This window comes from Papio anubis, chromosome 1 (genome assembly GCF_008728515.1).
Source record: "Papio anubis isolate 15944 chromosome 1, Panubis1.0, whole genome shotgun sequence".
NCBI lineage: Eukaryota > Metazoa > Chordata > Mammalia > Primates > Cercopithecidae > Papio > Papio anubis.
This window is the reverse complement of record NC_044976.1, coordinates 157,575,053-157,600,939: the sequence shown is the minus strand read 5'-3', so window position 1 is coordinate 157,600,939 and position 25,887 is coordinate 157,575,053. Positions and strand designations below refer to the sequence as shown.

The following is a 25,887-nucleotide window of genomic DNA, read 5'->3' as shown; positions in this document are numbered from 1 at the left end:
GGTTGGTGGGGGTCAGAGGGGCCGTGACGGGGCTGGTTGTGGGGAGGAGAAAGGAAGAGGATCAGCACCTGCAGCGGGCTTTGTCCTATAAGGGCCATGCTTTGAGCCACTGTCGCTCCTTGGAGGCGGGTGCCTCTCTATACCTTGTCCCAGGTGCTGGATTTGGGGGCCCCAGGGCCTGGCAGGCACCAGCTGAGACTCAAGGCTCTGCGTGTCAAGGGTGAAGATGGCTGGAGCCTTCTCCTTAGCGGTCTTCACTTCTTAAGGATGCTCGCTTGGGTGAGATAAGACCAAGGAGGAAGAAGAACGGAAGAGGGATTGTGAGGTGGGTTCCTGAGAAGGAAGGGAGGGCAGAGCGGAGATGCTGCTCAGCGCCCCAGCTGGCTGACGGCCTCTGACTCTATACAGTCTTTTTTTGTTTGTTTGTTTGTTTTTGAGACAGAGTCTCACTCAGTCACCCAGGCTGGAGTGCAGCAGTGCGATCTTGGCTCACTGCAACCTCCGCTTCCTGGGTTTGAGCGATTCTCCTGCCTCAGCCTCCTGAGTAGCTGGGATTACAGGCGTGCACCACCATGCCTGGCTAATTTTTGTATTTTTGGTGAAGATGGGGTTTTACCGTGTTGGCCAGGCTGGTCTTGAACTCCCAAACTCAGGTGATCCACCCGCCTCGGCCTCCCAAAGTGCTGGGATTGCAGGTATGAGCCACCATGCCCGGCCATTCTATATAGTCTTGAAGCAGTGCTGCCCAAAAAGCTGTGTGAACTCGACATCTCCTGACCTCAGTTTCTCTGTTTGTAAAATGTGTTAAGGTTGGGCAAGAGAGGAAACCGGGCACACAGGAGCACTTCCATCCGAGCGAGGGGCTGATGGGCTACCCTATGGACTTGTGGCCTCTGACCACAAGGCATCAGACTAGGGTGGAAACCGAGGGAGCCCAGTAATGCCTGTATCCTGTGGACCCAGGGTTCTCTGGCTTCTGGGCATTTTGGGACAGCGGAGTTTGAGGTTACTGACCTTAAAACCTCCTGCGGAGCCACATGGAAAATCACTGAAGCAAGGAGCATGCTGTGTAACAAAGGAGTAAAGGAACTTGAGGGATTATTTTAGTTTCTGGAAAGTCTAAAGGGAGACTTAAGGGCGGACTCCAACGGGGTCTTTAAATCTAAAAAGTATGGAAACTGTTTCTTATCTGACCCAAGGTAAAAAGAAAAGGAAATGGACTCGCTTTGCTGCTTGGGGTATTTAGGTAACTCACAGGAAGAACTTAGACCCAAGGAAGAGACAGCAGAGGATAATTGGGTGTGGGAGAAAAGCCTGAGAGAGCAGGAGCTGTCTAATAGTCCTAGCAGTATCCATCACCTGTTAAGCATCCAGACCTGCTTTGTGCTGTGCTGCTGAACTCTTTGTCACTCTCTTGTCATTCTAAGAATATTTATTGAGCACCTACTGTGTTTCAGGCACTGTGCTAGGCTCTGGAGCTACAATGATGAGCAGAAACAGGTACATTTTTGGCTACTGGGTGAATCCAAAATAAATTTTTTTTTTTTTTGAGACCGAGTTTTCGCTGTTGTTGCCCAGGCTGGAGTGCAGTGGCGCGATCTCAACTGACTGCAACTTCTGCTTCACAGGTTCAAGCGATTCTCCTGCCTCAGCCTCCCAAGTACCTGGGATTACACACCTGGCTAATTTTGTGTTTTTACTAGAGTCAGGGTTTCACCATGTTGGTCAAGCTGGTCTCAAACTCCTGACCTCAGATGATCTGCCTGCCTCAGCTTCCCAAAGTGCTGGGATTACAGCCATGAGCCACCGCGCCTGGCAACTCCAAAATAAATTAAGTGTGTAAAGGTATCATTACCAACTGTGACAAATACTTTTAAGGTCAAGTTCAAAGTGCCATGAGAATGTAAAATAGGCACTCTGATAGGGTCTGGTGTTATCAACAGAAGATTCATCTCTCCACGTTGAGTTTCTTATTCCCATTTTACTGAGGAGGAAATGGGCACAGAGAAGTTAAGTTACTTGCCCAAGGTTGCACAGCAATGATTGGTCAGAGTTGGGATTCAAAGGTACCCAAGTCTATCTGACTCTAGAGTCTTTTCTCTCAACCACTTGACTCTCAGAGCATCTTGGACTGTGCACAACTTATAGATAGATATTCACCCTGTATTATTTAATCTTCATGGACACCAGTGAGATATAGGTTATTGTGCTCATTGTAAGGATGAGGAGACAGGCTAAGGGAGGTTAATTAACTTGACTAGGTTCACACATGTTAGCCTGTGGCAGGGCAGGAATTTAAACCCAGGTTGTTGGATTCAAACCCTGTGGGTCTTCCAAGTTGTCCCCTGACTCCCTCCAGGACCCTTGTTTTACAGACACAGCTTGCAGGGGTGAAACAGACTGTGCAGAGACCCCCAGCTGCAGAGTGACAGAGCAGTGACCATGTAACGACCCCTCTCTTTCCATCTCGCTCCCTTTCCTCCCTTATCTAGTTGATCATGGGACCGTCACTCCCCTCTCTGGGATGGTTAGGATCTGGAGCCTGGCACTGATGCTCTTCACAGAGACACCTGCGTCTCTCTGGGCCATGGCAGGCTGGGGCTTGGTTCCCTTAAGACCAGACAGGGCAGGGAAAGGAGCTGCTCTTCTCAAGCAGACCTGTGCTTGGGGAGGGGGAGGGGGAGGTAAAAGAGGTACCCAGGGACCCTCTCCCTCAAAGGTGAGACCCAGAGATGCTCTCCAGTGGCGGCGGGGTGGCACTGCGCCTGGGCTGTTGCCTTTTCACAGACAAGTGGGCCCAGAGGATACCAACTAAGGGCCAGTGCCCAGCACCTGCCGTTGAGCCAGACACCTGTGAGGATGGAAGGGCCCTTGTCTGGGCAGGGTTATCTGGTGGGCACCAAGCCCTAGTGAACAGACTGACACCTCTAAGCTGGCTTGGCTGGTCACCAGGAGCCATTGTCTTTGTGCTGGAGGCCAGGGTAGGCCGCTGAGAGGGCCAGGAGACAGGCTTCCTAATATAAGGGTGATCCATGGTGCCTGGCTGGAGGGACCGTGGAGGCTAAGTGTGTGTAAAAGCTCAAAGGGAGGAGGTGTCCTAATGCAGCGCTGTCCAACAGAAATATAATGGGAATTGCATGTGTAATATTTGCTAGTAGCTACATAAAAAAGCATAAAAAGAAATAGGTGAAATGAATTTTAGTGATATATTTTCTCTAACCCAACTTATCCAGAAAGAATTTCAACTTGTAATCAGTAACCATTATTAATGAGCTATTTTATTCTGTGTACTAAGAATTCTATTCTTAGTTACATTCTATTCTGTGTACTAAGCCTTCGAAACCTGGGGTGGGTTTGATGCTCACAGCACATTTCCGTTGGGACTGGCTGCATTATAAGTGCTTAGTAGCCACGTGTGGCAAGTGGCTGCAATCTTGGGCCACGCAGTCCTAGGGTAATTAGGACAGATGATGGCCTCCTTTGCCTCCACCATCAGCTCCAGGGATGGATGGTTGTTCACCATCCCCAACTGGGGAGACCTTGGACTTTTGTGTCCCTCTCATCTGACCATGCTCCCGGAGGCTGCGGCTGCTGCTGGGATTTCTGGGCTGCAGCAGGAAGGCTTCGAGGTAGGAGCTGGAAGCCCCTGAAGTTGGGACAGAATGAAGGAGAGACCCTTAGGACCCAAGTCTGGAGTGAGGAGGGACCCGGTGGCCGGCCTGTGCCCGCGGTGGGTGTGAGTGAGGTGGTGCAGAGCCGACGGATCAGAGGCCCACAGGCCCGCATTGTGCGCCTGTCACACTTCCTTTGGCTTTATTGCTTTTGTCCAACACCCTATTGTCTGGCTTCCTTTTGTCCCCCATTCAGTGCTGCTGCCTTTTATTTTCCAGCCAGCCTGGTTGTTTTCATTTCTTTTGTCTGAAGTTCCTGAGAGGAAGGTTTTATTTTCAGCGGTTTGATTAATTCACAGCTTGAGCCCAGGGTTTGTTTGTTATGTAATTGCTGCCTTCGGCTTCAGGATAAAACCCCCTCCCCGACTGCGCCCACTCCCACTTCTCACCCCCCTGCTCTCGGCCTGGCTCTGAGCCCCTCCCGGTGCCCGGATGGGCTGAGCCGCCTGCTTCCTGGACGCTCTCCAGGCCCCTGGGCTGCAGGAGGGGACCGCAGAGCGAGCTGGGCTAGGGTCTCTTCTCTTCTCTGCATCTAGGTTGGATGGGGCCTTTCTTCTTATGGTCAGGGAGGCCCCTCTCTGCAGTGCCCTGTCCTGGGGCCCAGCCCCTGGGGAACCCTACACTTTGAAAGTGGGTGAGCAGGAGAGTCTGATCTGATCGGCAAGGTGAAATCAAATCAAATACACATGCACTCATGCGGTGCCTTCCCACCAACGTCTCCGTCAACGACCGAACACATGTAGGACGGTGGTCCTGCAAGATTCTACTACTGTGTTTTTGCTGTAGCTTTTCTATATTTGGATGTTTGGATACACAAATATTTAACCATTGCATTACAATTGCCTACAGTATTCAGTACAGTAACATGCTGTACAGGTTCGTAGCCTGGGAGCAATAGGCTATACCATCCAGCCGAGGTGTGGAGTAGGCTGTACCATCTAGGTTTGTGTAAACATACTCTATGAGGTTTGAATAACAAAGAAATTGCCTGGTGATGCATTTCTCAGAACATGTTTATGCTATTAAGTGATGTAAGACTGTCTAGTCATCCCACTGTATCTGAGATGGTTGGTTCCAGGACCCCCAAAGGTACCAAAATGTGCTGATGTTCAAGTCCCTGATAAAGAATGGCATAGTATTTACATATAACTTATGCACATCCTTCCGTATACCTTATTTTTATTTATTGTTATTATTATCATTATTATTATTTTTGAGACAAGAGTTTCACTCTTGTTGCCCAGGCTGGAGTGCAATGGTGCCATCTCTGCTCACCACAACCTCCGCCTCCCAGGTTCAAGCTATACTCCTGCCTCAGCCTCCTGAGTAGCTGGGATTACAGGCATGCATCACCATGTCTGGCTAATTTTGTATTTTTAGTAGAGACGGGGTTTCTCCATGTTGGTCAGGCTGGTCTTGAGCTCCCGACTTCAGGTGCACCACCCACCTCGGCCTCCCAAAGTGCTAGAATTACAGGCGTGAACCAACACGTCCGGCCAGTTGTTATTATTTTTGAGATAGGGTCTTACTCTGTCACCCTGAGTGGAGTGTGGTGGCTTAATCTTGGCAGCTTCAAACTCCTGGCCTCAAGCGAATCCTCCAGCCTCACCCTCCTGAGTAGCTAGGACTACAGGCGCATGCCACCCCCAGCTAAATTTCGTATTCTTTTGTAGAGGCAGGGTCTTGCTATGTTTCTCAGGCTCATGGGCAGCATAGCAAGACCTTGTCTCTACAAAAAAAATACAATATTCCTGGCCTCAAGCAATCCTCCCACCTCAGCATCTCAAAGTGTTGAGATTACAGGCATGAGCCCCTGTGCCTCTAGATTATTTATAATACCTAATATAATATAAATCATATGTAAATAGTTTTTGCACTGTATTGTCTAGGGAATAATGACAAGTCTGCATGTCCAGTACAGATGAAATTTCTTTTTTAAATATTTTCGATCTGAGGTTGGTTGAGTCCATGGATGTGGAAACTATGATACAGAGGACTGATTGTATATATTTTATTCAATTATAATATTTACTTATTTAAAATACTCTACATGTACTCTATTATATACAATACATGTTTCATAATACATAACATTTTACAGAGTTGATGCAATCTATCCAAATGCATCCATACATAGTTGATGCAATATTTAAATACCATACTGCGCCTGGGATGTTTAAGGAATTTTTTACTGTAGGGATATTTTTACTATATCTGATTTTAGCCTTACATACCTCTCCTAAACATCTAATCTCCATGCAAAAAAAAAAATTAAAAAAATTATTTAACAGTGCTTTTCTAACTCGTGCATATCAGAATCACCTGGAGGGCCTAACTCCCAGAGATTCTGATTTGTGGGCAGGACCCATGACTTTGCCTCTCAAGCCCCCAAGGCATACTGAAGCTGCTGGTCCTTATACTGCATTCCAACTAGTAGTGGTTTAACAAACACCAGATCATGTGATGGTATTTGGAAATGTAATACACAAGAAAACAACAAAACACCAGATCAGTGCTTACTGGTGCCACGAACTGTTCTAAGTACCATATAAATATCAACTCCTAGTTCTCACGGCCGCCCTGTAGAGTAGGCACTCTTACTATGCTCATTTTACAGGTGAGGAAACTTGAAGTACAGAGCAGCTAAGCAACTTGCCTTAGGTCACTGGGCTAGTCAGTAGCTGAGGCAGGACCCATGCGTAGCTGGAACCTGCTGTGTGTTCCCACTAGAATCCAGAGCGCATCTCTGGATGCGTGCCCCAGTGACTTTGGAGGATAGGCATCTGCTGCTCTGCCCAAGCCTGGCATGACCACTCCCTGAGATGCTACGATTGCTCAGCTCCTCAGATGTCCCAGGCAGTGATGTGACAGGAAAGGAACAGCAGGTGCAGAGTCTCAAGAGGGTCTGCCAGGTATACCAGCTGCTTAAACTAGGAACTGCAAACTCAAATACCTATAGTGGCCATACTCTAAATGAGAGATTCTAGCTAGATATTGGAAAATATTTTTTGTAAAGCCAATCATCTCAGTCTGTTATTCCCCTCTGTCCACCCTCCCCCCTTTTTTTTATTTAAAGAGATGGGAGTCTCACTAGGTTGTCCAGACTGTCTTCAAACACCTGACCTCCAGTGATGCCCCTTCCTCAGCCTCTTGAGTAACTGGGATTACAGGCATGAACCACCATACCTGGCTATTTCCCCCCTTTTGATAGATGCATGAAGTAAGAAATCATTTACTTTTACCTTGTCTCCACTGTAAGAAGAAGACTATATGTCTTATATATAGAAGACTATATGTCTTATATAGTTAATACTTGGTTTCCCTTTTGGGGAGTAGTAGGAGTCTAGAGGCTAAGGTAGACTGGCCTGTCCATAAGAAATACCCATTACTCAATTCCAGCCAATATTTGCCACAACGACAATTGAGCTAGAAGTTCAAATTTAGATTTTTATGTGCTATCTCTTGACTTTTAAGTTTTGGTAACTAATTATAAAAATGCATTTGTAGGCTGGGCATGGTGGCTTACGCCTGTAATTCCAGCACTTTGGGAGGCCGAGGTGGGCAGATCACCTGAGGTCAGAAGTTGGAGACCAGCTTGGCCAACATGGCAAAACCCCATATCTACTAAAAACACAAATATTAGTTGGGGATGGTGGTGCGTGGTAATTCCAGCTACTCGGGAGGCTGAGGCAGGAGAATCACTTGAACCCAGGAGGCAGAGGTTGCAGTAAGCTGAGATCGTACCCCTGCACTCCAGACTGGGTGACAGAGTGAGGGAGTCGGGGCAGGGAAGCATTTGTATACATACAAACATACACAGACAGATGTGCACTGTCTCTCTCTCTCTCTCTCTCTCTCTCACTTCCCAACTCTGTTGGGCTCAGAGACAGCCAGTCAGTATCTGGCCTCGTTAGTTGGGCTGGTCAGTCCACTAGTCCTGTAGTCCCAGCATTACACAGGCAGCGCGTGTGGAAGCGTGGGCCCACTTTTCTCTAGAACTTTTTGTTTAAAAAGCAAAAAACAAAAAAGCATGAGGGATACAAGAGCCTTTGCTGATTTTTTTCTGTGGGTTCATAAGTAGGCTTGCCCTTTCCGTGAGTGTGCCCGTGTGACGGGCACCAGGAGGCACTTGGGTGGGGTCAGGGGAGCAAACAGTAGGATCACTGCCTCTGGGCGGAAGTTTATGACCGGGGACTCACCTCAGCTCACTCTGTCCCTCCCCCAGGATGTCCATGAGGAGCCCCATCTCTGCCCAGCTGGCCCTGGATGGCGTTGGCACCATGGTGAACTGCACCATCAAGTCAGAGGAGAAGAAAGAGCCTTGCCATGAGGCCCCCCAGGGCTCAGCCACTGCCGCTGAACCTCAGCCTGGAGACCCAGCCCGGGCCTCTCAGGATAGTGCTGACCCCCAAGCTCCAGCCCAGGTTTTCAGGGGCTCCTGGGTCAGTGTTCCCGCCCTGCCTCCATCCTCACACCCATGCGCTGTACCTGGGCTCTCTGCTAGACTGGGCAGGCCCACTCCCCTAGATGGCAGCAGATACAGGCAGAAATGGTGATCATAGGGGTAAGACGCTGTGCAGGGAAGCAGGGAGGCACTGCCAAGTTCAGTCTGAGGCTGGAAGCAGAGTCACCTATCAGAGCAGGACCTGGATTCACGCCTGCACTCACTCACTCACTTGATAGTGACTGTTCACCTATGTGTGACCCAGTCCTTGTTTCTGAGGACTAGATGGGGAGATAGAACACACATGCTAAAGTTTGGCCTAAAAGTCATCTACCAGCTTTTTCAGGTGATTTGGGAAAATCAGCCTAATTACCCAAGCAAGAATTAGGTCACTGTTAAAGATGATACGGTTCTTCACCCTTAAAACAAGAGAATTGAGCTACATGATTAATAAGGATTCTTGCAGCTCCTACAAATTCTGATTTCATATAGGAGATGTAAAAAGGTAACATATAATGAAAATCCAAATAAGTGAAAATGAGGAGAGTTATGGGCTCTAAGAAAGAATCCAGCCTGGAGGAGGGGGTTGGAGGGTGGGGGCACTGGTGATGTGATCCAGGAAGACTTCCTGGAGAAGTAGAGCCTCAAGCTAGGCCTTAAAGAATGGGGAGGACTTTGATAAGAGGAGTGAGGCAGGCAGTGGGGAGTTTGAGTAACTTTTGCCAGCCCCTGCCTGCTCCCTGTTGCAGCCCTGCTGGTGTAGTGGGTGTGTTCAAGGGAGTAATAATTAGTAGGTGACTTTTGGCCCCTGATTGCAATGGCAGACCTCATTCACATGCATTAACTCCCTTGATCCCAGCAACAATCCTGTGACAGAGGAGGTATTAATATTTCCATTTTCAAAAGAGGGAAGTCAGGTTCAGAGCAGTTCAGGGACTTGTGTGGGATCAAGCATTGTGTGAGTCACTGAGCCTAGACTGAAACCCAGGTCTTTTGTTTTGAAATCTTCTCTTCTTTTCCTGAACAAAGCTTGGGCAGGTAGAGGTCAAAGGGGCCTACTGAGTGGAGAAGTAGGACCTGGATAGGGCTGGGATCCCTCAGGGTACACATCTTTGGGGTTCCCAGCCCTCCCTGCAGCCTGTCCCCTTCTCCTGGGGGCAATGGTGACAATTCAGTATGTCTTGCAGGACTGTAGCTCTCCAGAGGGTAATGGGTCCCCGGAACCCAAGAGACCAGGAGCGTCGGAGGCTGCCTCTGGAAGCCAGGAGAAGCTGGACTTCAACCGAAATTTGAAAGAAGGTAGGATGTCTGCCCTAGTTAGAAGCAGAAGCCTGAGGCAGGAAGGTGTTAAGACGGTTATTCCTCACCCCTTTGCTGTCTTCCAGTGGTGCCAGCCATCGAGAAGCTGTTGTCCAGTGACTGGAAGGAGAGGTTTCTAGGAAGGAACTCTATGGAAGCCAAAGATGTCAAAGGTGAAGGCCTGTCGGGGGTGGGGGAGATGTTTGAACCCCATCTCTCTTCTGGTCTGGTCATGCAGCCTGGCTCTGTAGGGCAGTTCTTGGTACCCTCATACCTATCCTGTGCCATCTGGCTCCTGCCTGGCCTTAGGGGTCATCACCATCCCTCGCCTGGGGGCCCCAAGCATTAGGTCTCACTCATCCCATGCAGGAGAGGCCTGGTAGGAATCAAATCCCATGACTCTGAATCTGGGCTCTCACCAGGCACCCTTGTGACTTCAGGCATGTCATTGCCACTTCCCAGGTCTAACCGCAACATGAGCAGAAAGTTCCCTTTCACTCTAATTAATTCTAGGTCAGTTGGACCTCACTAAGTGAATGAGAAGTAGTGATTAATGGGCTTGGGTTCCTTAGAGTGATTTTTTTGTTTTGTTTTTGCTTTTTTTTGAGGGGGGGCAGTTTGGAGATACGGTCTCCCTATGTTGCCCAGGCTGGAGTGCAGAGGCACAATCTTGACTCACTGCAGCCTCAACCTCCTGAGTGATCCTCCCATCTCAGACCCCTGAGTAGCTGGGAACACAGGCACCTGCCACCAAGCCAGGCTAATTTTTACATATTTTTTAATAGAGATGATGTCTTACTATGTTGCCCAGGCTGGTCTCAGACCCCATGGGCTCAGGCAGTCCTCCCACCTTGGCATCTCAAATTGCTGGAACTGCAGACATGAGCCACCCACCGCACCCAGCCAGAATGATCATTTTTGCATTGTCATCGATCACACCCACAGAGGGAACTTTAAAACCATAGAGATGCTCAGGCTCCACCCCCACCTATTGAATGGGAACCCTGGGGCATGGTAGGGGCCTGGGCCTCTATACTTCTCAAAGGATCCCTGAGTGATTCCGATGTTTAAAAAAAAAAAGAAAAAAGAAAAAAAAAGGTCTGTGGCCAGGTACTCAGGAATAAACTGCTGCATCAGACAGGAGCTAAACTGGAGGTCAGGGAAGCACTAACATTTATTGGTTGAGGACCACGTTCCAGATCCTGGACTAAGAGCTTTGTATATATTAGTGCTTCTTTTTTTTTTTTTTTTTCCTGGAGACAGCTGGCTCTGTTGCCCAGGCTGGAATATAGTGGTGTGATCTTGGCTCACTGCAAACTTCGCCTCCTGGGTTCAAGCACTTCTCCTGCCTCAGTCTCCCGAGTAGTTGGGATTATAGGCATGTGCCACCACGCCCGGCTAATTTTTGCATTTTTATAGAGATGGAGTTTTACCATGTTGTTCAGGCTGGTCTTGAACTCCTGACTTCAAGTGATCCACCTGCCTTGGCCTCCTAAAGTGCTGGGATTATAGGCGTGAGCCACCAAGCCTGGCCTCTATTAGCTCATTTATCCCTCACAGTAACCCTCTGAAGTGACTGTTATTATGCCCACTTAACAGACTCTAAAAACCCTAAAGTGCAGAGAAATTGGTAACTTGGCCTAACAGCTCACAGGCAGCACGGGTGGAAATGGGAATTGACCCCAGAGCTGTCTTGCTTCAAAGCTGGAGTGTGTCCCACTGGATCCCTCTAATGGGATGGTTGTCCACCCTGACCCTGTGTGGTGCTGAGCACTCGAGGACATTCAAGAGGCCCAGGGCTCTGGGGCTGAGACGTCCCACTGTCAGCATTTTCAGGGGCTGGAATTCGTGGCTAATAGGGGAGAACTTCTAGGCTAGTAGTTGCCAGGTAGCAACATGAAGAACCCCCTTCAAGGCCAGCATCTTGTGTCATCATCTCTGTGGCTCAGCCCCTAATGGCCCTGGGACATAGCAATTGCTCAATAAGTTTTTGATAGATGGGTGGATAGATGGATGGATGTACAGATGAACAAATAAAAAGTCTCAATGGGGGCTGTTTCACTGTGGAGCAGGGACCCAAGAGAGCCTAGCAGAGAAGGAGCTCCAGCTTCTGGTCATGATCCACCAGCTGTCCACCCTGCGGGACCAGCTCCTGACAGCCCACTCGGAGCAGAAGAACATGGCTGCCATGCTGTTTGAGAAGCAGCAGCAGCAGATGGAGCTTGCCCGGCAGCAGCAGGAGCAGGTAGGTCCTGTTCGGTGGGTGTGGCTTTCTTTCCAGGAAAAGGAGTGTGTCAGGACCTAGAGAAGGGTGCCTTAGGGGCAGGCCTCACCAGTGCAAGCTGGGGCCTGGGGGCAGGCGGGGCAGGGTCTATGGCCAGGGGCTGTAGGATTCCCACCTGGACTGATTCATGAGCCCTTGTGCGGGGTCAGGGTAGGAGGGTATGAAAGGGACTCTGCAGGAAGAGCAGCTTGCAGCTTCCTACCCAGCCTTCTGGTCTTGGAGGGAGGGATGAGCTTCCTACAAAAGGAGAACCAATTCTGAGGGCTGACTGCTCTGCTCCCTACTGCCACCCCACTCCGCGGTTTGCCCCACTGTAGAAAGCAGGGCGTGGTTAGGGCTGGGCAGGCTCTGGGCCCCAGGGCTAATGTCCGTGACCCCCTCTGCCCACTCTTTCCCTCTCCCAGATTGCAAAGCAGCAGCAGCAGCTGATTCAGCAGCAGCATAAGATCAACCTCCTTCAGCAGCAGATCCAGGTAACCGGAAGGGAGACCCAGAGAGGCATGGGAGGTGGTTGAGGGAGTTGACACCAGCCTGGAGGGTGCTGGGGACAGGGGATGTGCACCGAGTTAAAGCACCAGAGCAGAATCACTCAGGCCTGACCCGAGGAGGGTTATTTCTGTTCTAGCCTCCAACCTGTCTTCCTTCCCTGCTTTAAGGGAGGAGCCCGGCCTGTCTTCCTCCCCAGCTGAGATCTGAGGACAGGTAGACAGGGGCCCACAGAGGTGGCCTAGGGTCAGAGGGATCCTTTAGAAAACTGTCCCTGCTTTATCCCCTGTGCCTCTTGTCCATGGGTCCATTCTCTGTGTCGTAGGCTGACCATAGTTGGGTAGCTCTTTGGGTCCCTGGGGACTCACACAGCGTTTCTTTGCCTTCAGCAGGTTAACATGCCTTATGTCATGATCCCAGCCTTCCCCCCAAGCCACCAACCTCTGCCTGTCACCCCCGACTCCCAGCTGGCCTTACCCATTCAGCCCATTCCCTGCAAACCAGGTGAGTGAGAGAAGGGAGGTTCCAGCACGGCAGCCAACCTGTCCTGAGGTCAGGGAAAGCGCCCTGGAGCGACTCTCATCCATTAATTTGCTATGTGAACTTCCTGGGCCTCAGTTTTGGATCTGTCTGGTGGAAGAATAATCCTCTTTTTCTGAATCTTGCTGAATTTCACTGAACTTCACTGGGAGAATGAAAAGAAATAGCACACTGAAAAACCATAAAGCCCTTTCCAGATGTAAAATGATGTAGCAATCCAGGTCTAGTCTCCCCAATTCGAGTATATTTACTGTGCCAGAATATTAATATCTGGAATATTGCCGGGTACGGTGGCTCACGCCTGTAATCCCAGCACTTTGGGAGGCCAAAGTGGGTGGATCACTTGAGGTCAGGAGTTTGGGGCCAGCCTGGCCAACATGGTGAAACCCCATCTTTACTAAAAATACAAAAATTAGCTGGGTGTGGTGGTGCATGCTTGTAGTCCCAGCTACTCAGAAGTCTGAGGCAGGAGAAACGCTTGAACCTGGGAAGCGGAGGTTGCAGTGAACTGAGATTGCACCACTGCACTCCAATCTGGGTGACAGAGCGAGACTCCATTTAAAAAAAAAAAAAATCTGGAATATTAACTGGGGTTTATAAATCTCCCAAATTCTTTTTTGTTTGTTTGTTTGTTTGTGTTTTGAGACAGAGTCTCACTTGTTCTGTCACCTGGGCTCTGGAGTGCAATGGTGTAATCTCAGCTCACTGCTGCAACCTCCGCCTGCCATGTTCAAGCAATTCTCCTGCCTCAGCCTCCCGAGTGGCTGGAATTACAGGTGCACACCACTATGCCTGGCTAATTTTTGTATTTTTAGTAGAGACAAAGTCTCGCCATGTTGCCCAGGCTGATCTCCTGACCTCAAGTGATCCTCCCGCCTCGGCCTCCCAAAGTGCTGGGATTATAGGCTTGAGCCAACATCTCCCAAATTCTAACAGCCACGATTCCTATCTTCACACTCTTGCCCCTGCCTACACCATGTCACTCTGGCCATGTCACACCCTTGCCCCTGCCTACACCGTGTCACCCCATCACTGAAATTCAGCAGACTGGCCATGTGTCAGACAAGGGTGTGGGACCTGATGGTGCAGGGCAGTTGGGGACGGAGCATGGAGTCTGGGATTTATTTTCTAGGCCGTGGGTGCATGTGAACGTTAGAGTAGTGAGTGTGTCATTCTGGCTTTGAGGAGTAGGGAGTGGAGGCCAGAAGCAGGACCTGCTGAGGTGATTCTAGTAATAGGGGATGATACCTGAACTAGGGCAGTGACAGAGAGTTATGGGGACAGGGCAGAGACGCTGCCCATAATTACCCCAGGAGTGTGGACAGCTTTAAAGGCAACCTGTGCTAGTTCATCATCCCTGTTCCACAGGTGAGAAAGAGACAGAAGAGGAAATTCCCTGAGGCCTGTAGGCTGTGGGCTTGGGTAGACTGCTCAGTCCCACCCGCTCTCCGCTCCTGCGTGGTTTTGGCCGGGCACTGTAGGGTGGTGTGAAGGGGAAACACGAAGGACTGAGAAAGCCAGGCCCCATCTTCATCCATTCAGGGGCTGTAGAAAGACACCATGGACTGGGTGGCTCATAAACAACAGACGTTTATTCCTCACATACAGTTCTGGGGGCTGGGAATTTCAAGATCATGAAGCCAGCATATTCGGTGTCTGGTGAGGGCCGACTTTCTGGTTCACAGATGGCGTCTCTCACTGTGTCCTCAGGTGGTGAAAGGGGTAAACAGGCTCCCTCAGGCCTCCAATCTCATTCCTGAGGGCTCCACCCTCATGACCCAGTCACCCCCCAAAGGTCCCACATCCTAATTCTATCACATTGGGAATTAGATTTCAACATAGAGGGGCACAAATATTCAGACCATAGCATTCTGCCCCAGACTCTCCCCAGGTCATTTTCTAGTCATATGCAAAATGCAATTCATTCCATCCCAATAGGCACCCAAATCTTAACTTGTTCCAGCATCAGTTCAAAAGTTTCAAGTCCAGAGCCTCATCTAATCTCACCTAGGCTGGGCGCAGTGATTCATGTCTATAATCCCAGCACTTTGGGAGGCTGAGGCAGGAGGACTGCTTGATGCCAGGAGTTCAAGACCAGCGTGGGCAACAAAGTGAGACCCTGTCACTACAGAAAAAAAAAAAGCCCAGCATGGTGGCCTGTGCCTGTGGTCCCAGCTACTTGGGAGGCTGAGGCAGGAGGATTGCATGAGCCCAGGGGGACAAGGCTGTAGTGAGCTATGATTGCACCACTGTATACCCTCTTGGGAGACAGAGCGAGACATACAGAGACAGAGTGAGGCCCTGTCGCATAACAGACAAAAATAATAATAAATCTCAAATCAGTTATAGGTAAGACTCAAGGTATAATTCATTCTGAAGCAAATTCCCCTTCAGAACTGAGGAATGAATTTCTGAGGTCTGTAAGCTGTCCAGTTTATGGCACTTTGTTTCAACAGCCCGAGTGGACTAAGACAGGCCCAATGTGGAAGTTTCCAGTTAGCTGGGGGAATGTGGAGTGGAGAAGGTTGAAGGTGGAGGACGGGGCAATTCCAAACCATTGCAACTCCTCATGAATGTGGAGGAGAGCCATGGAAGCAAGGGGACAGTGATCTGGTCAGGGATAGGGCCCTCAACTGCTTTCTGGGCAAGTGAGGCAGTAAATAAGGTGTGGGAACCTGGGACTGGCACGGCTGCCTCCCTCTTTGTTTGCTCCAGAAACTAAGCAAGCAAGGTCCCTTGCAAAAGCTGACTGCAAACAGTGGCCCTCCCTAGCTCACAAACCTTACACGGTGCTCTGTACCCACAGCATGGGCTCCACACTCCTGACCTCGGCCTTCACGGGCCTGGGAGCCAACCCGGCCCTCATGGCCGGCCTCATTCCCCACAGCTCACCCTCACACACGCCACCACCCCATCTCCACCTGCCCGAATCCTGCCCATGCTGCAGGCACTAGCGCACACCTCGGCTCCCACAGGGAGCCTGCTTTAGTTACCCTGCTGGAGCAGAGTTCACTGGTGTTCTGCCTGTGTGGCTCTCATCACCACCTGCCATGCACTTCGTGATTTCTACATGTGGCCTATCTCTCCATCTCTCCACCTGGATGCTGGGCCTGGGAGTGAGATAGGGTAGGTAGGAGTGCCATGTCAAGGAGAAGGAAAGGCTGTGGAGTCTAGAGGTCCTGGGTTCAAATCCTGATGCTGCCATTTCGTAGCTCTGTGGACAACCCATTTTTCTTCTTTTTATTTTTTTAGTTTTGAAAATTAAAAATTTTTTTTTTTGAAACAGAGTCTTACTCTGTCTTTCAGGCTGGAGTGCAGTTGTGCGATCTCAGCTCACTGCAACCTCTGCCTCCTGGGTTCAAGTGATTCTCCTGCCTCAGCCTCCTGAATATCTGGGATCACAGGCGCTTGCCACCATGCCCAGCTAATTTTTGTATTTTTAGTAGGGATGGGGTTTTACCTTGTTGGTCATGCTGGTCAGGCTGGTCTTGAACTCCTGACCTTGTGATCCACTCACCTTGGCCTCCCAAAGTGCTGGGATTACAGGCATGAGCCACCGCACCTGGCTTAAATTCTTCATAATAGATATGGGGGTCTTGCTATGTTGGCCAGATTGGTCTTGAATTCTTGGCCTCAAACAGTCTTCCCACCTCAGCCTCCCAAAGTGCTAGGCGTGAGCCACCACACCTGGCCCCATTTGACTTCTAAGGTTTTCATTTCTTTTCTTTAAAATGGGATGATGATGTATTCAGCCTGTTATATATCACATACCATGTATTATTGTGAGATGATACACATGAGACGTTCTACACAACAGGCAGCCGCTTTTGTGCCCTGTGCCCAGTAGGTACAAAATAAAAGTAGCTGTTGGATGAATAGATGATGTACCCTCTCTCATTGTGCCATTGGATGGGACTCTAGAATCTGGGAAACTCTATTTAGAGTGAGTTGGGAAGGGCGGGAACCCGCTGAAGATACCAGTCAGTGTGCAGGGGTAGTGTGGGTTGAGGGGATAGGAGCCACCCAGCAGTGCTTTGGGGCTGGGGAGGGCAGGGGTTGGAACCAAGCTGGCCCAGCTCCGAGCTATTGCCCACCTTGTGGTGCTGGGACCTCGTCAAGCAGGGTGTCTGCTGTTCTGTGCTCATCCAGGACTTTTCTCCTTGCCGCCTTTTCCATAGTGGAGTATCCGCTGCAGCTGCTGCACAGCCCCCCTGCCCCAGTGGTGAAGAGGCCTGGGGCCATGGCCGCCCACCACCCCCTGCAGGTACCGCCCTTTACCCACTGGCCTGGGGCTCCCTCTCGAGCTTATGACGGCCGGCTGCCGTGTTAGGGGACTGCGGGGTGTGAACTGGTGAGCCCTGGCATCCTGTGTTCTTGTTCACCCGCTCCTTCTGCGCCCGCTTTTCTGTCCGTCTCCTTGTGTGTTCTGGGTATGCTCACCTCCCTTCCTCTCTGTCCTGCTGTGGGAGTCTCCTTTGGTGTCTGTCATCCTCTGACCTGCCGGGTCTCCCTCAGGAGCCCTCCCAGCCCCTGAACCTCACAGCCAAGCCCAAGGCTCCTGAGCTGCCCAACACCTCCAGCTCCCCAAGCCTGAAGATGAGCAACTGTGCGCCCCGCCCCCCCAGCCATGGAGGCCCCACACGGGACCTGCAGTCCAGCCCCCCGAGCCTGCCTCTGGGTAAGCCTCCTGCTGCCTGCACTTGTCCCTCAGCCCTCTTTAGGGGAGGGCCAGCGGCATGATGTGACCTTGAGCAGGTCCCTTCTCCTCCCTGGGTTCCAGATTTTATCAAACAAGGTGTTAGACTTGCTCTTAGCAGAAGATCCCCTTCCTCCTCTCCCTCATCATAATCTCTCTGGGTGTTCCAAGCATCAGGGATTCAGGCCAGAGTCGCACAGTTCCAGGGGGTACGATTCTCATTTCTAGTCTATTGACATGCACAACAAATAGCCAGTGTAAGTGGCATCCCCTTGAGGACGTGCAATGCAGCCGCCCCGCGGAAGGACAGGAGGGAACAGTAACTCAGGTGCCTCATGGGAGTGGCATGGCGGGAGGCTGATGGAATTTGGACTCACACTGGGCTGATGCCCTCAGCTTCTCTCGCTTCTCTTCCGTCCCTTCTGCCCTCTCCCACAGGCTTCCTTGGTGAAGGGGATGCTGTCACCAAAGCCATCCAGGATGCTCGGCAGCTGCTGCACAGCCACAGTGGGGCCTTGGAAGGCTCCCCCAACACCCCCTTCCGTAAGGTAAGGTCCCCCACTCCCCTGAACCTGGAGGCAGCAACAAATGGTGGCCAGGGGTGGAAGACACAGTCTGAGGCCACCAAGAGAGGAGCAGGGAGAGGAGTGGGGTGATGCAGCAGAGGCTGATGTCAGGTTGCCCCTGTCAATCTAGGACCTCATCAGCCTGGACTCATCCCCAGCCAAGGAGCGGCTGGAAGACGGCTGCGTGCACCCACTGGAGGAAGCCATGCTGAGCTGTGACATGGATGGTGAGGGCTCAGGTGCGGGGCTGATGGGCAGGAGGGCCCAACTCTGTATCCTGCCAGGGCAGGCTGTGTCTGCCTCTGATCTCTTCCCTCCCTTGGTCTGTTGGGTCCTTTCCAGGTGTGTGTGCCTCCGCTGTCCCATTATGTGTCTGTTGGCTCTGTCTCTGAGTCTGCTTTCCTAAGTTTTGTGGCTGCTGAGTTTCTGCTCTCTCTTGAGGCCATACCGCTGTGATTTTCTTGGGCCTCTGCTGATAACTTGCTGTTTCTTCTGCCCCATCTGCTCCTGCCTTGCTCCTCCTTGGCTGACTGCTGTGGGAGCCTCCTCAGTGCCTCCTGCTGGTCAAGTAGGGGACGTCTCTCTGCTGGCCCTGGGGCACTCTTGGGACCCCAGACAGGCTGCCTGGCTGACTTCACTCCTGTCTCCCAGGCTCCCGCCACTTCCCCGAGTCCCGAAACAGCAGCCACATCAAGAGGCCCATGAACGCCTTCATGGTGTGGGCCAAGGATGAGCGGAGGAAGATCCTGCAAGCCTTCCCAGACATGCACAACTCCAGCATCAGCAAGATCCTTGGTAAGGGCCAGTGGCTGGGGCCCTGGTTCAGTATGACCTGGTTGCGGGAGCCAGCTGGGTCTATTTAGGGCGTGCCTGGTGATGTTCCGTACTGTGTTGGACTCCAGTAGAATCTGATGATAGGGGTGCAGGAGTTGCTGGGGATGTGAGGGCAGCTGGGTCCTGGGGTCTTACCACTGATGTGTTTGGTAGCATCTGTCCTCAAGAACTCAAGGACAGTGTGTGTGTGTTTACATTCTTTAGTACTCGTGATCTAAATGTTTGTCCAGACCCTTGCTCTGGCAGAAAACAGGAGAGACTAGTGTTCCTGGGCTGTCACTAGAAAGATTTTTTTTAGTTACATGTCCTTACGGGTGGCCACAGAGGGACGTCGGGCAGGGCAGATGGGGCTCGAGGGGGCAGTTGTTTTCAAGACTGAGGCTCCTGTGGTGTCAGCGCAGGGCAGGACTCTTGTCGACTGAGACATCAGGTATTTTGCCCTGAGCAGGGAGCCTGTCTGGGTTGTTGAAGGCCGGAGGTGGCTGCTCTTTTGTTTATGAAAATCAGGCAGGCCAGAGGCTCAAGGAAGTTGCTGCATTGTTAGGAACATGGGTGGGTACTGAGTCTTAAGCTAGCAGTTGGATACCTCTATACAGGCTAACTTCATTCATTCATTTGCCCAATGTCCAAGGAGCACCCATATCGGGCCAGGCCCTTGCTGAGTGCTTGCACATATATTATCTTGTGGACCTACCTGGGGACCAAGATCTTCTCAGGTCCTGCATGGGGCTTGGGGTGGTCAGCAGAGCCCAGCACTGACTGCATGCCCCTGGGGGGTTGGGTCAGGATCTCGCTGGAAGTCCATGACCAACCAGGAGAAGCAGCCCTACTATGAGGAACAGGCACGGCTGAGCCGGCAGCACCTGGAGAAGTATCCTGACTACAAGTACAAGCCACGGCCTAAGCGCACCTGCATCGTGGAGGGCAAGCGGCTGCGTGTGGGCGAGTACAAGGCCCTGATGAGGACCCGGCGTCAGGATGCCCGCCAGAGCTATGTGATCCCGTGAGCAGACCCCTGCCACAGGCAGCCAGGAGACTGTGTGTGCATGTGTAGCTCTCATGAGTGGCTGGGTGTCAGTGTGTGGCCTGCCTTTGTGTGTGACCCCAGGGGTGCTGTGTGGATGCCTGTGTGTGTGTGTTATCTGTGTGTAGTTGAGCCTGCATGTGCGATTCGACTGTGTATGGCTATGTATGTGACTATGGTGACTACTCAGTGGCTGAGGATATAGGAATGTGACTGGAGGACTGGCCACATGGACCTGGAGAAAGGGCCTGTAGATCCCACTGCCAGTGAACTCAATAGAAATTCAAAGGTGCTAGAAATAAAAGTATTCATCACACAGAAAGGTTCCTGACTTGACTAAAACAAGCACCCTACTCTATTCCTTTAAACAGGACATCTCCCAGGGCATTTAAAATATACAATTTCTACCTGGTGTGGTGACACACACCTGTAATGCCAGCACTTTGGGAGGCTGAGGCAGGAGGATCCCTTGAGCTCAGGAGTTTGGGACCAGCCTGGGCAACATAGTGAAATCTCATCTTTAAATAAAATTAGCCTGGTGTGGTGGTGCACACCTGTAGTCCCAGCTACTCGGGAGGCTGAGGCAGGAGGATCACTTGAGCCTGAGAGGCTGACACTGCAGTCAGCTGTGACTGCACACTGTTCTCCAGCATGGGTGACACAGCATGACCCTGTCTCTAAATATAAGTAAAGAAAACATAAAATACACAGTTTCTAAAAACTGGATTCGAACATGATCCTCCAAGAATATTGTCTGTTGAACACATCTATGGCCCTGGGTCTGCAGGTCATCTGCAGGGTTGTAGGTTCAGTGAATCTGGTCATCAGAAAGCAGGCTGGGGGCAGGGTATATAAGTCACAGTCAACAGTGTGTGGAGTGGGAGTGCACACTTTGAGGAGGCTTGGAGGGGAGATGGGTTTGGGGTTGAATCAAGTGTGCATCCGTCACCGTGCCCCTTCTCTGCCCCACAGCCCGCAGGCTGGCCAGGTGCAGATGAGCTCCTCGGATGTCCTGTACCCTCGGGCGGCAGGCATGCCGCTGGCACAGCCACTGGTGGAGCACTATGTCCCTCGTAGCCTGGACCCCAACATGCCTGTGATCGTCAACACCTGCAGCCTCCGAGAGGAGGGCGAGGGCGCAGATGACAGGCACTCGGTGGCTGATGGCGAGATGTACCGGTACAGCGAGGACGAGGACTCGGAGGGCGAAGAGAAGAGCGATGGGGAGTTGGTGGTGCTCACAGACTGATCCTGGCTGGGTGGGCCCGGCCCCTTCTCCTCTGGGGAAGACCTCGTCCCAACCCGATGGGCACAGCCAGCCAACCTAAGACTATGTTGGTACTTGGACTTGTTCGTGCCCCAGAGATGGGCAAAGCTGTGCACTTGTAGATACATTCATGAGGGGAGAGATGCCTTCCCTTCCTGAGGAGCTGTTGGCCTGGGTGGGCAGGAACTGCAATATGGCCATGGGCTGAGCTGGCTGAGCACCTCAGCCTTTAGGGCTCATGGCCAGGGGACACTGTGTGACTCTCCTCTCTTGCAGGTCTATTCACCTGGGGTATGGCAGCTACTGACCTGTCTCCCTGGGGTCACATGCTTTGTTTCCATTCTTGTCCTGGCTGGACCAGCCACTGTGGGACCAACACCCCCCCCACACTCCCCCAGACTGCTCGTCTATCACCAGGATCGCTTTGCACTTTGTGCGAAAGGGTCTGGCTGTCCCTTGCTGTTTTCATCTCTGCCAAGCCCGTTGCGCCTCTGGCTGCTGTGTGTGTGCGTGTGCACGTGTGTGTGTTTCATCTGTTCATTCATTGCACAAGATATTTATTGAGTGCCCACTACGTGCCAGGCACTGTTGCTGAGTTCCTGTGGGTGTGTCTCTCGATGCCACTCCTGCTTCTCCGGGAGCCTCTTTCTGTGCTTCTCTTTGTCCCCAAATTGCTACCTCTTTGTCAGTCTGGGTGTCTCAGGTTCTGTGTTTCCTTGTGTGCATTTCTGTCTCTCTCTGTCCTTGTCTCTCTGCAAGGCCCTTGATTTCTCTCTTTCTTGGTGTCTGCCCGTGCTCCCTTTGCCCTCTGGATTCTCTGGGTCTGTGTAGGCCCCTGGTCTGCCCTGGGCTCATCAGCCTTCCTGACCTCCTCCTGCCCTCCCCTTCACTCCCTCCCTGGCTCTGCCAGTCGGTTCCCACGGAGCCATTTTTAGCTCTGATCAGCATGGGAATGTGCCTCGGCCTCCAAGGGGCTTTGTCCTGGTGCCCCCGCCCCTGGTCCCAACCTGATCCCACGAGGGAGTCGGGACAGGAGGATTGATGGTGCTCCCCTTCCTGCCAGCGTCAGAGGCCCTGGAGAGGGGCTCTCCATGGCAGCTGGTCTTTATTCCTCCCTCATGAGCACAGGGCGGGGGACTCCCCATTCTTGGAAGAGGTGGAGAAGACTCCTGGGCTTCAGCCTCTCCCACCCAGCCCTGCTCCTCACCTGCCGGCCTTCCCCTCCCCGACTCTATACTGGGGACTGGATCTCAGCCTCTGATCAGTTTCACAAAGTTTGTTCCCTAAGGAAATCAAATCCCATTGTCACCTAACTCTAAAGATCTAAACAGCCCACGGATCAGTATGGGAACCCCAAATCCCACAGGGCCAGATGTGGAGTCTGTGTCTGCCCCCGTCTTCTCTTCATCTTCAAAGCCCCCACTTCTCTCCAGGCTGTTTCTTTTTTATGACTGTAAACATAGATAGTGCTTTATTTTGTTAATAATAAGATAATGATGAGTAACTTAACCAGCACATTTCTCCTGTTTACACTCGGGGGATTTTTTTGTTTTCTGATGATAATAAAGACCGATCATTTCAGAATCTGGCCCTTGTGCAGGGGAGGAGGGAGGCTGGCTTAAGTCCAGAATTCCTAAATACGCCACCAGCCTGGGCACCACTGTCCCCTGGTGGCAGCCTGCAAAAGCTTCAGGCCTGGGGCTTCGTAGGAATCGGCTTCATGCAAGGGAATCCCAGGCCAGGTCTGTGAGTGACCTGAGTGACCACAGAGCCCACACTGAATGCCCCTACCTTGAGGAGGTGAGGCCACCTGGATCCTAAGAAGGCAATAGTAAGAGCACTGTAATAGGAGTCAGGAAGCTCAGGGTCTCCCTAGAACTGGCCACATGGCTGGGGTTGGGGAGTGGGAGCCAGGTCTCTCCTTTGGGGCCTCATTGTCCTCATCTGACAACAAGATTAAACCTTATACCTGGTTCTTATTCAGAGAAGGAGCCCTTTGAGACTCTAATGAAAGCTGTGGATCCTTTTCTCAGAAAAGGGCTCACAAAGGTTTACCCTGAAGCCCAGCTGAGGCCCCCACAATGCTAATTAATGAAGCAGGGTCTCTAATGATAATGCTTCAGGCTCTCCATGACACATGCTTTGAGTGAACACTTCAGACCTAGTTATCACATTGGGAGAAGTAATAGGCCTGCAAGGGCCGGATGACAGACTGAAATGCCTCAAAAATGCATATTAACCAGGCTTTAGAGAGACAAATCTTGTGGTGAAAAATTAATCCCATCAGTATAGCGTGGGGACAGCAAAACCGAATGGCAGTTCTTGTGGAAGAGTTGGACTTGGGCTGAATTAATAGAGGTTTGTGTTCACAACAAGGGAGGTGATGGTCCAGTGTACCCCACACAGACCTAGTCCCAGGGGCAGCATGCCCTACCTCGCCCCGTCACTAGGGAAGTCTGGCCTCACAATGGAGGGGCCCCAAAGCAGGCACCCCACATGGAGGAGCACAGGAGGGATCCTGGTGGACATTGTCCTTAGAGGAGTCTTCAGAAGGGTCAGGCATGTTTCCTCTAGAAAACAAGACAGAGTTGGACAGAAAGGACAGGATTGCTTTCTCCAAAGCTGCCAGGTGGGCAAAGTGTAGTATTCCGCAAAGCTCATGAGGCAGAACTTCAGCTCTTGGATGAGGTTCAAGGCTGTCTTGACATAAAGAACACCTTTTCCACAAATAAGAGTGAACTTCCCAACTCGGGAAGTCCTCAAGCTCTTGAGTCCTAGTGGAGGGATTTCTAGATTGGAGAGGGTAGTGGTGAGAGAGGGCAGGTGTGGTTGATTCTAGGACTACAAAGTTGGGAGGGTGTGGAATAGAGACTGCCCAAGAATTAAGCGCCCAGCCATTTGGTCTGGGGAGCGTCCTGGATGCTGGCTGGCTGTTTTTTCCCCAGCCCAGGTTCTCAGCCTCCTCTCCTTTGCCCTCCTCACGCCATATCTGGAAAAGATGCAGGCAGATGTGGGAGGAGGAGCTGGCGGTGGCGCCTGCCCCCTGGTGGTCACGATGGAGAGCTGCTCATTGCACCTCCCACTGTCTATCCCCTCCCGCCTCCGACCTCGGCCCTTGGCCTCCTCCACTTTTCCAAACCAGGTCCTGCCAGTCTCAAGACTCTCCTAACCTGGCTCATTCCCACCTGTCGGTCCTGAGTTCCTCTTCCCTTCTCCAAGTGCTCTTGTCTTGCCTGCCTTATTCCATCTGCTGAGACACAGTAGTGGGCCATGGAGCCCCACCCCCTGTCCCATGAGAGGCAGGATGGGGCCAGGTGGTTGCAGAGGCCAGGAGCAGAGTGGCGTGGTCATTACCGGGAAAGCTGGGCCACAAGTTCGTCCCTTCCGTGCGTCTCCGGCAGAGACCGTGGGGCAGAGCCCGTTGGGAAGATGGATATGCCCGGGTGTCCTTTAACTAGAGCCCTTTGCTAAGAGTCTTGGAAGGGGCCCGAGGGGGTGGAGCCCAGATCACACTTGGGAGGCTCCCAGGCCCGGTGTTCAGCCAGGAGGGCAGGAGTGCTGGTTAGCCTGGGTGGCAGTGAAAGGAGCGAAGGAGGAACTCGCAGTCTTTGGGGGACAGGATTGTGTTCCCTGCCACCACACCAGCTCACTCCGCTGGAGGGCTGGGGGAATGAGAATACCTTCTTAGAGGCAGCAGTGGGATGATGGCTGCTGTTAATTCCTTCCCATGCAGATGGTGGCCAGGGCCTTAGGGGCACAGGGTAATACCTGCAGGGGGCTCTGTCCCAGCCATTCCCTACTCACCAGTGCGACACTTGTCTCCAGCGCAACAGCATCAAGGCCCAGGAGGCTGGAAACAAAGCTGGCTTCACAGTGTTAATTCTGCCCTCAATTCCAGAGGTGGCTCGGAGAGGAACAAGGAGCGGGGACACTGCTGTTTAGTCCAGACAGGTCGTGGCTGTGACCACCTGACCCCACGGGTGACCCCCAGGGGGCCCCTACTTGACCAGCCTTGGCACCATCCCTATGTCTGGGCACCTCTTTCGCCCATGTCCCCCCCACTGGTAACCCCCAAGGCTGCTGCCCATAGAAGGCCTGGCTATGCTGGATCACCATGACCTTGAAGGTGCCAGCTCCAGTGGTTGCCATGGCACCAGGGTGCTTTTTGCAGGCAAAAGCCAAACAACCAGAGTCCACCTGGCAGGCTGCTGCTGCTGTTGCCTCTGCTGCCCCTAAGGGCACTGGGCACTTACTGGCAGGGGGGCAGTCCTGGAGCAGCTGCTGCCTGGTGCACAGCCTGGGAAGTACAGCCGGAGTGACTGGGCTGCTAAGAGGGGTGCCTCCTTCTCATCTTTGAGTTTCTGCTCTTCCTTCCCTCTGGCCTTCTGAGAAAGTGACGGATTGGTTCCAGAAATCACTCCTGCCTGTTCTCAGGCAGAGCAGCCCCTTCCCCACCCCACCGACAGCTGGGAGCCAGAGATGACCCAGAAAGATGTCCTGAGCACTTCTTTTTAGGATGTCACTGGTTCATGTCCCGAGTCAGCCAAAGTCCTTGTAATCCACAGCCTAGTTCCCTCTAAGCAGCACTTTACCAGGTTTGACTGGTAGGTTCTACCAAGAGAGTCAAAGGCAGAGAAGCTGAGTGAGAGAAATAGGGGCCCTGCCCAGAGCCTTCGGAGCTAGGTGCACAGGAGGATGTGTGCAGGTGGCTACCTTGACTTCAGCATGAAGCCCAGGTGGACATCAGGAGGGGTTACAGCACCCCTCAGCCCCCAC

General features: G+C 51.9%; 1 protein-coding gene across 5 annotated transcripts in view; it reads left to right on the top strand.

Moving 5' to 3' along the window:
- The window catches only part of SOX13 (SRY-box transcription factor 13), a 54,748-nt gene extending 32,053 nt beyond the window's left edge, over positions 1–22,695 (top strand). Inside the window, exons 2-14 of one of the 5 annotated variants that reach the window (XM_009189266.3) lie at positions 7,897–8,095; positions 9,303–9,414; positions 9,501–9,587; positions 11,487–11,659; positions 12,103–12,171; positions 12,574–12,688; positions 16,903–16,988; positions 17,240–17,402; positions 17,859–17,968; positions 18,117–18,225; positions 18,638–18,781; positions 19,607–19,823; positions 20,817–22,695. In XM_009189266.3, coding sequence (XP_009187530.1) covers positions 7,898–8,095; positions 9,303–9,414; positions 9,501–9,587; positions 11,487–11,659; positions 12,103–12,171; positions 12,574–12,688; positions 16,903–16,988; positions 17,240–17,402; positions 17,859–17,968; positions 18,117–18,225; positions 18,638–18,781; positions 19,607–19,823; positions 20,817–21,093 — 1,860 coding nt within the window. In that variant the 5' untranslated portion in view covers position 7,897 and the 3' untranslated portion in view covers positions 21,094–22,695. Of the gene's footprint in view, positions 1–7,896; positions 8,114–9,302; positions 9,415–9,500; positions 9,588–11,486; positions 11,660–12,102; positions 12,172–12,573; positions 12,689–16,902; positions 16,989–17,239; positions 17,403–17,858; positions 17,969–18,116; positions 18,226–18,637; positions 18,782–19,606; positions 19,824–20,816 lie in introns of all 5 variants that reach the window. The other 4 variants (XM_009189259.3, XM_009189251.3, XM_003893251.3 and 1 more) reach the window with 4 other exon arrangements.
- Positions 22,696–25,887: the final 3,192 nt, after the last annotated feature.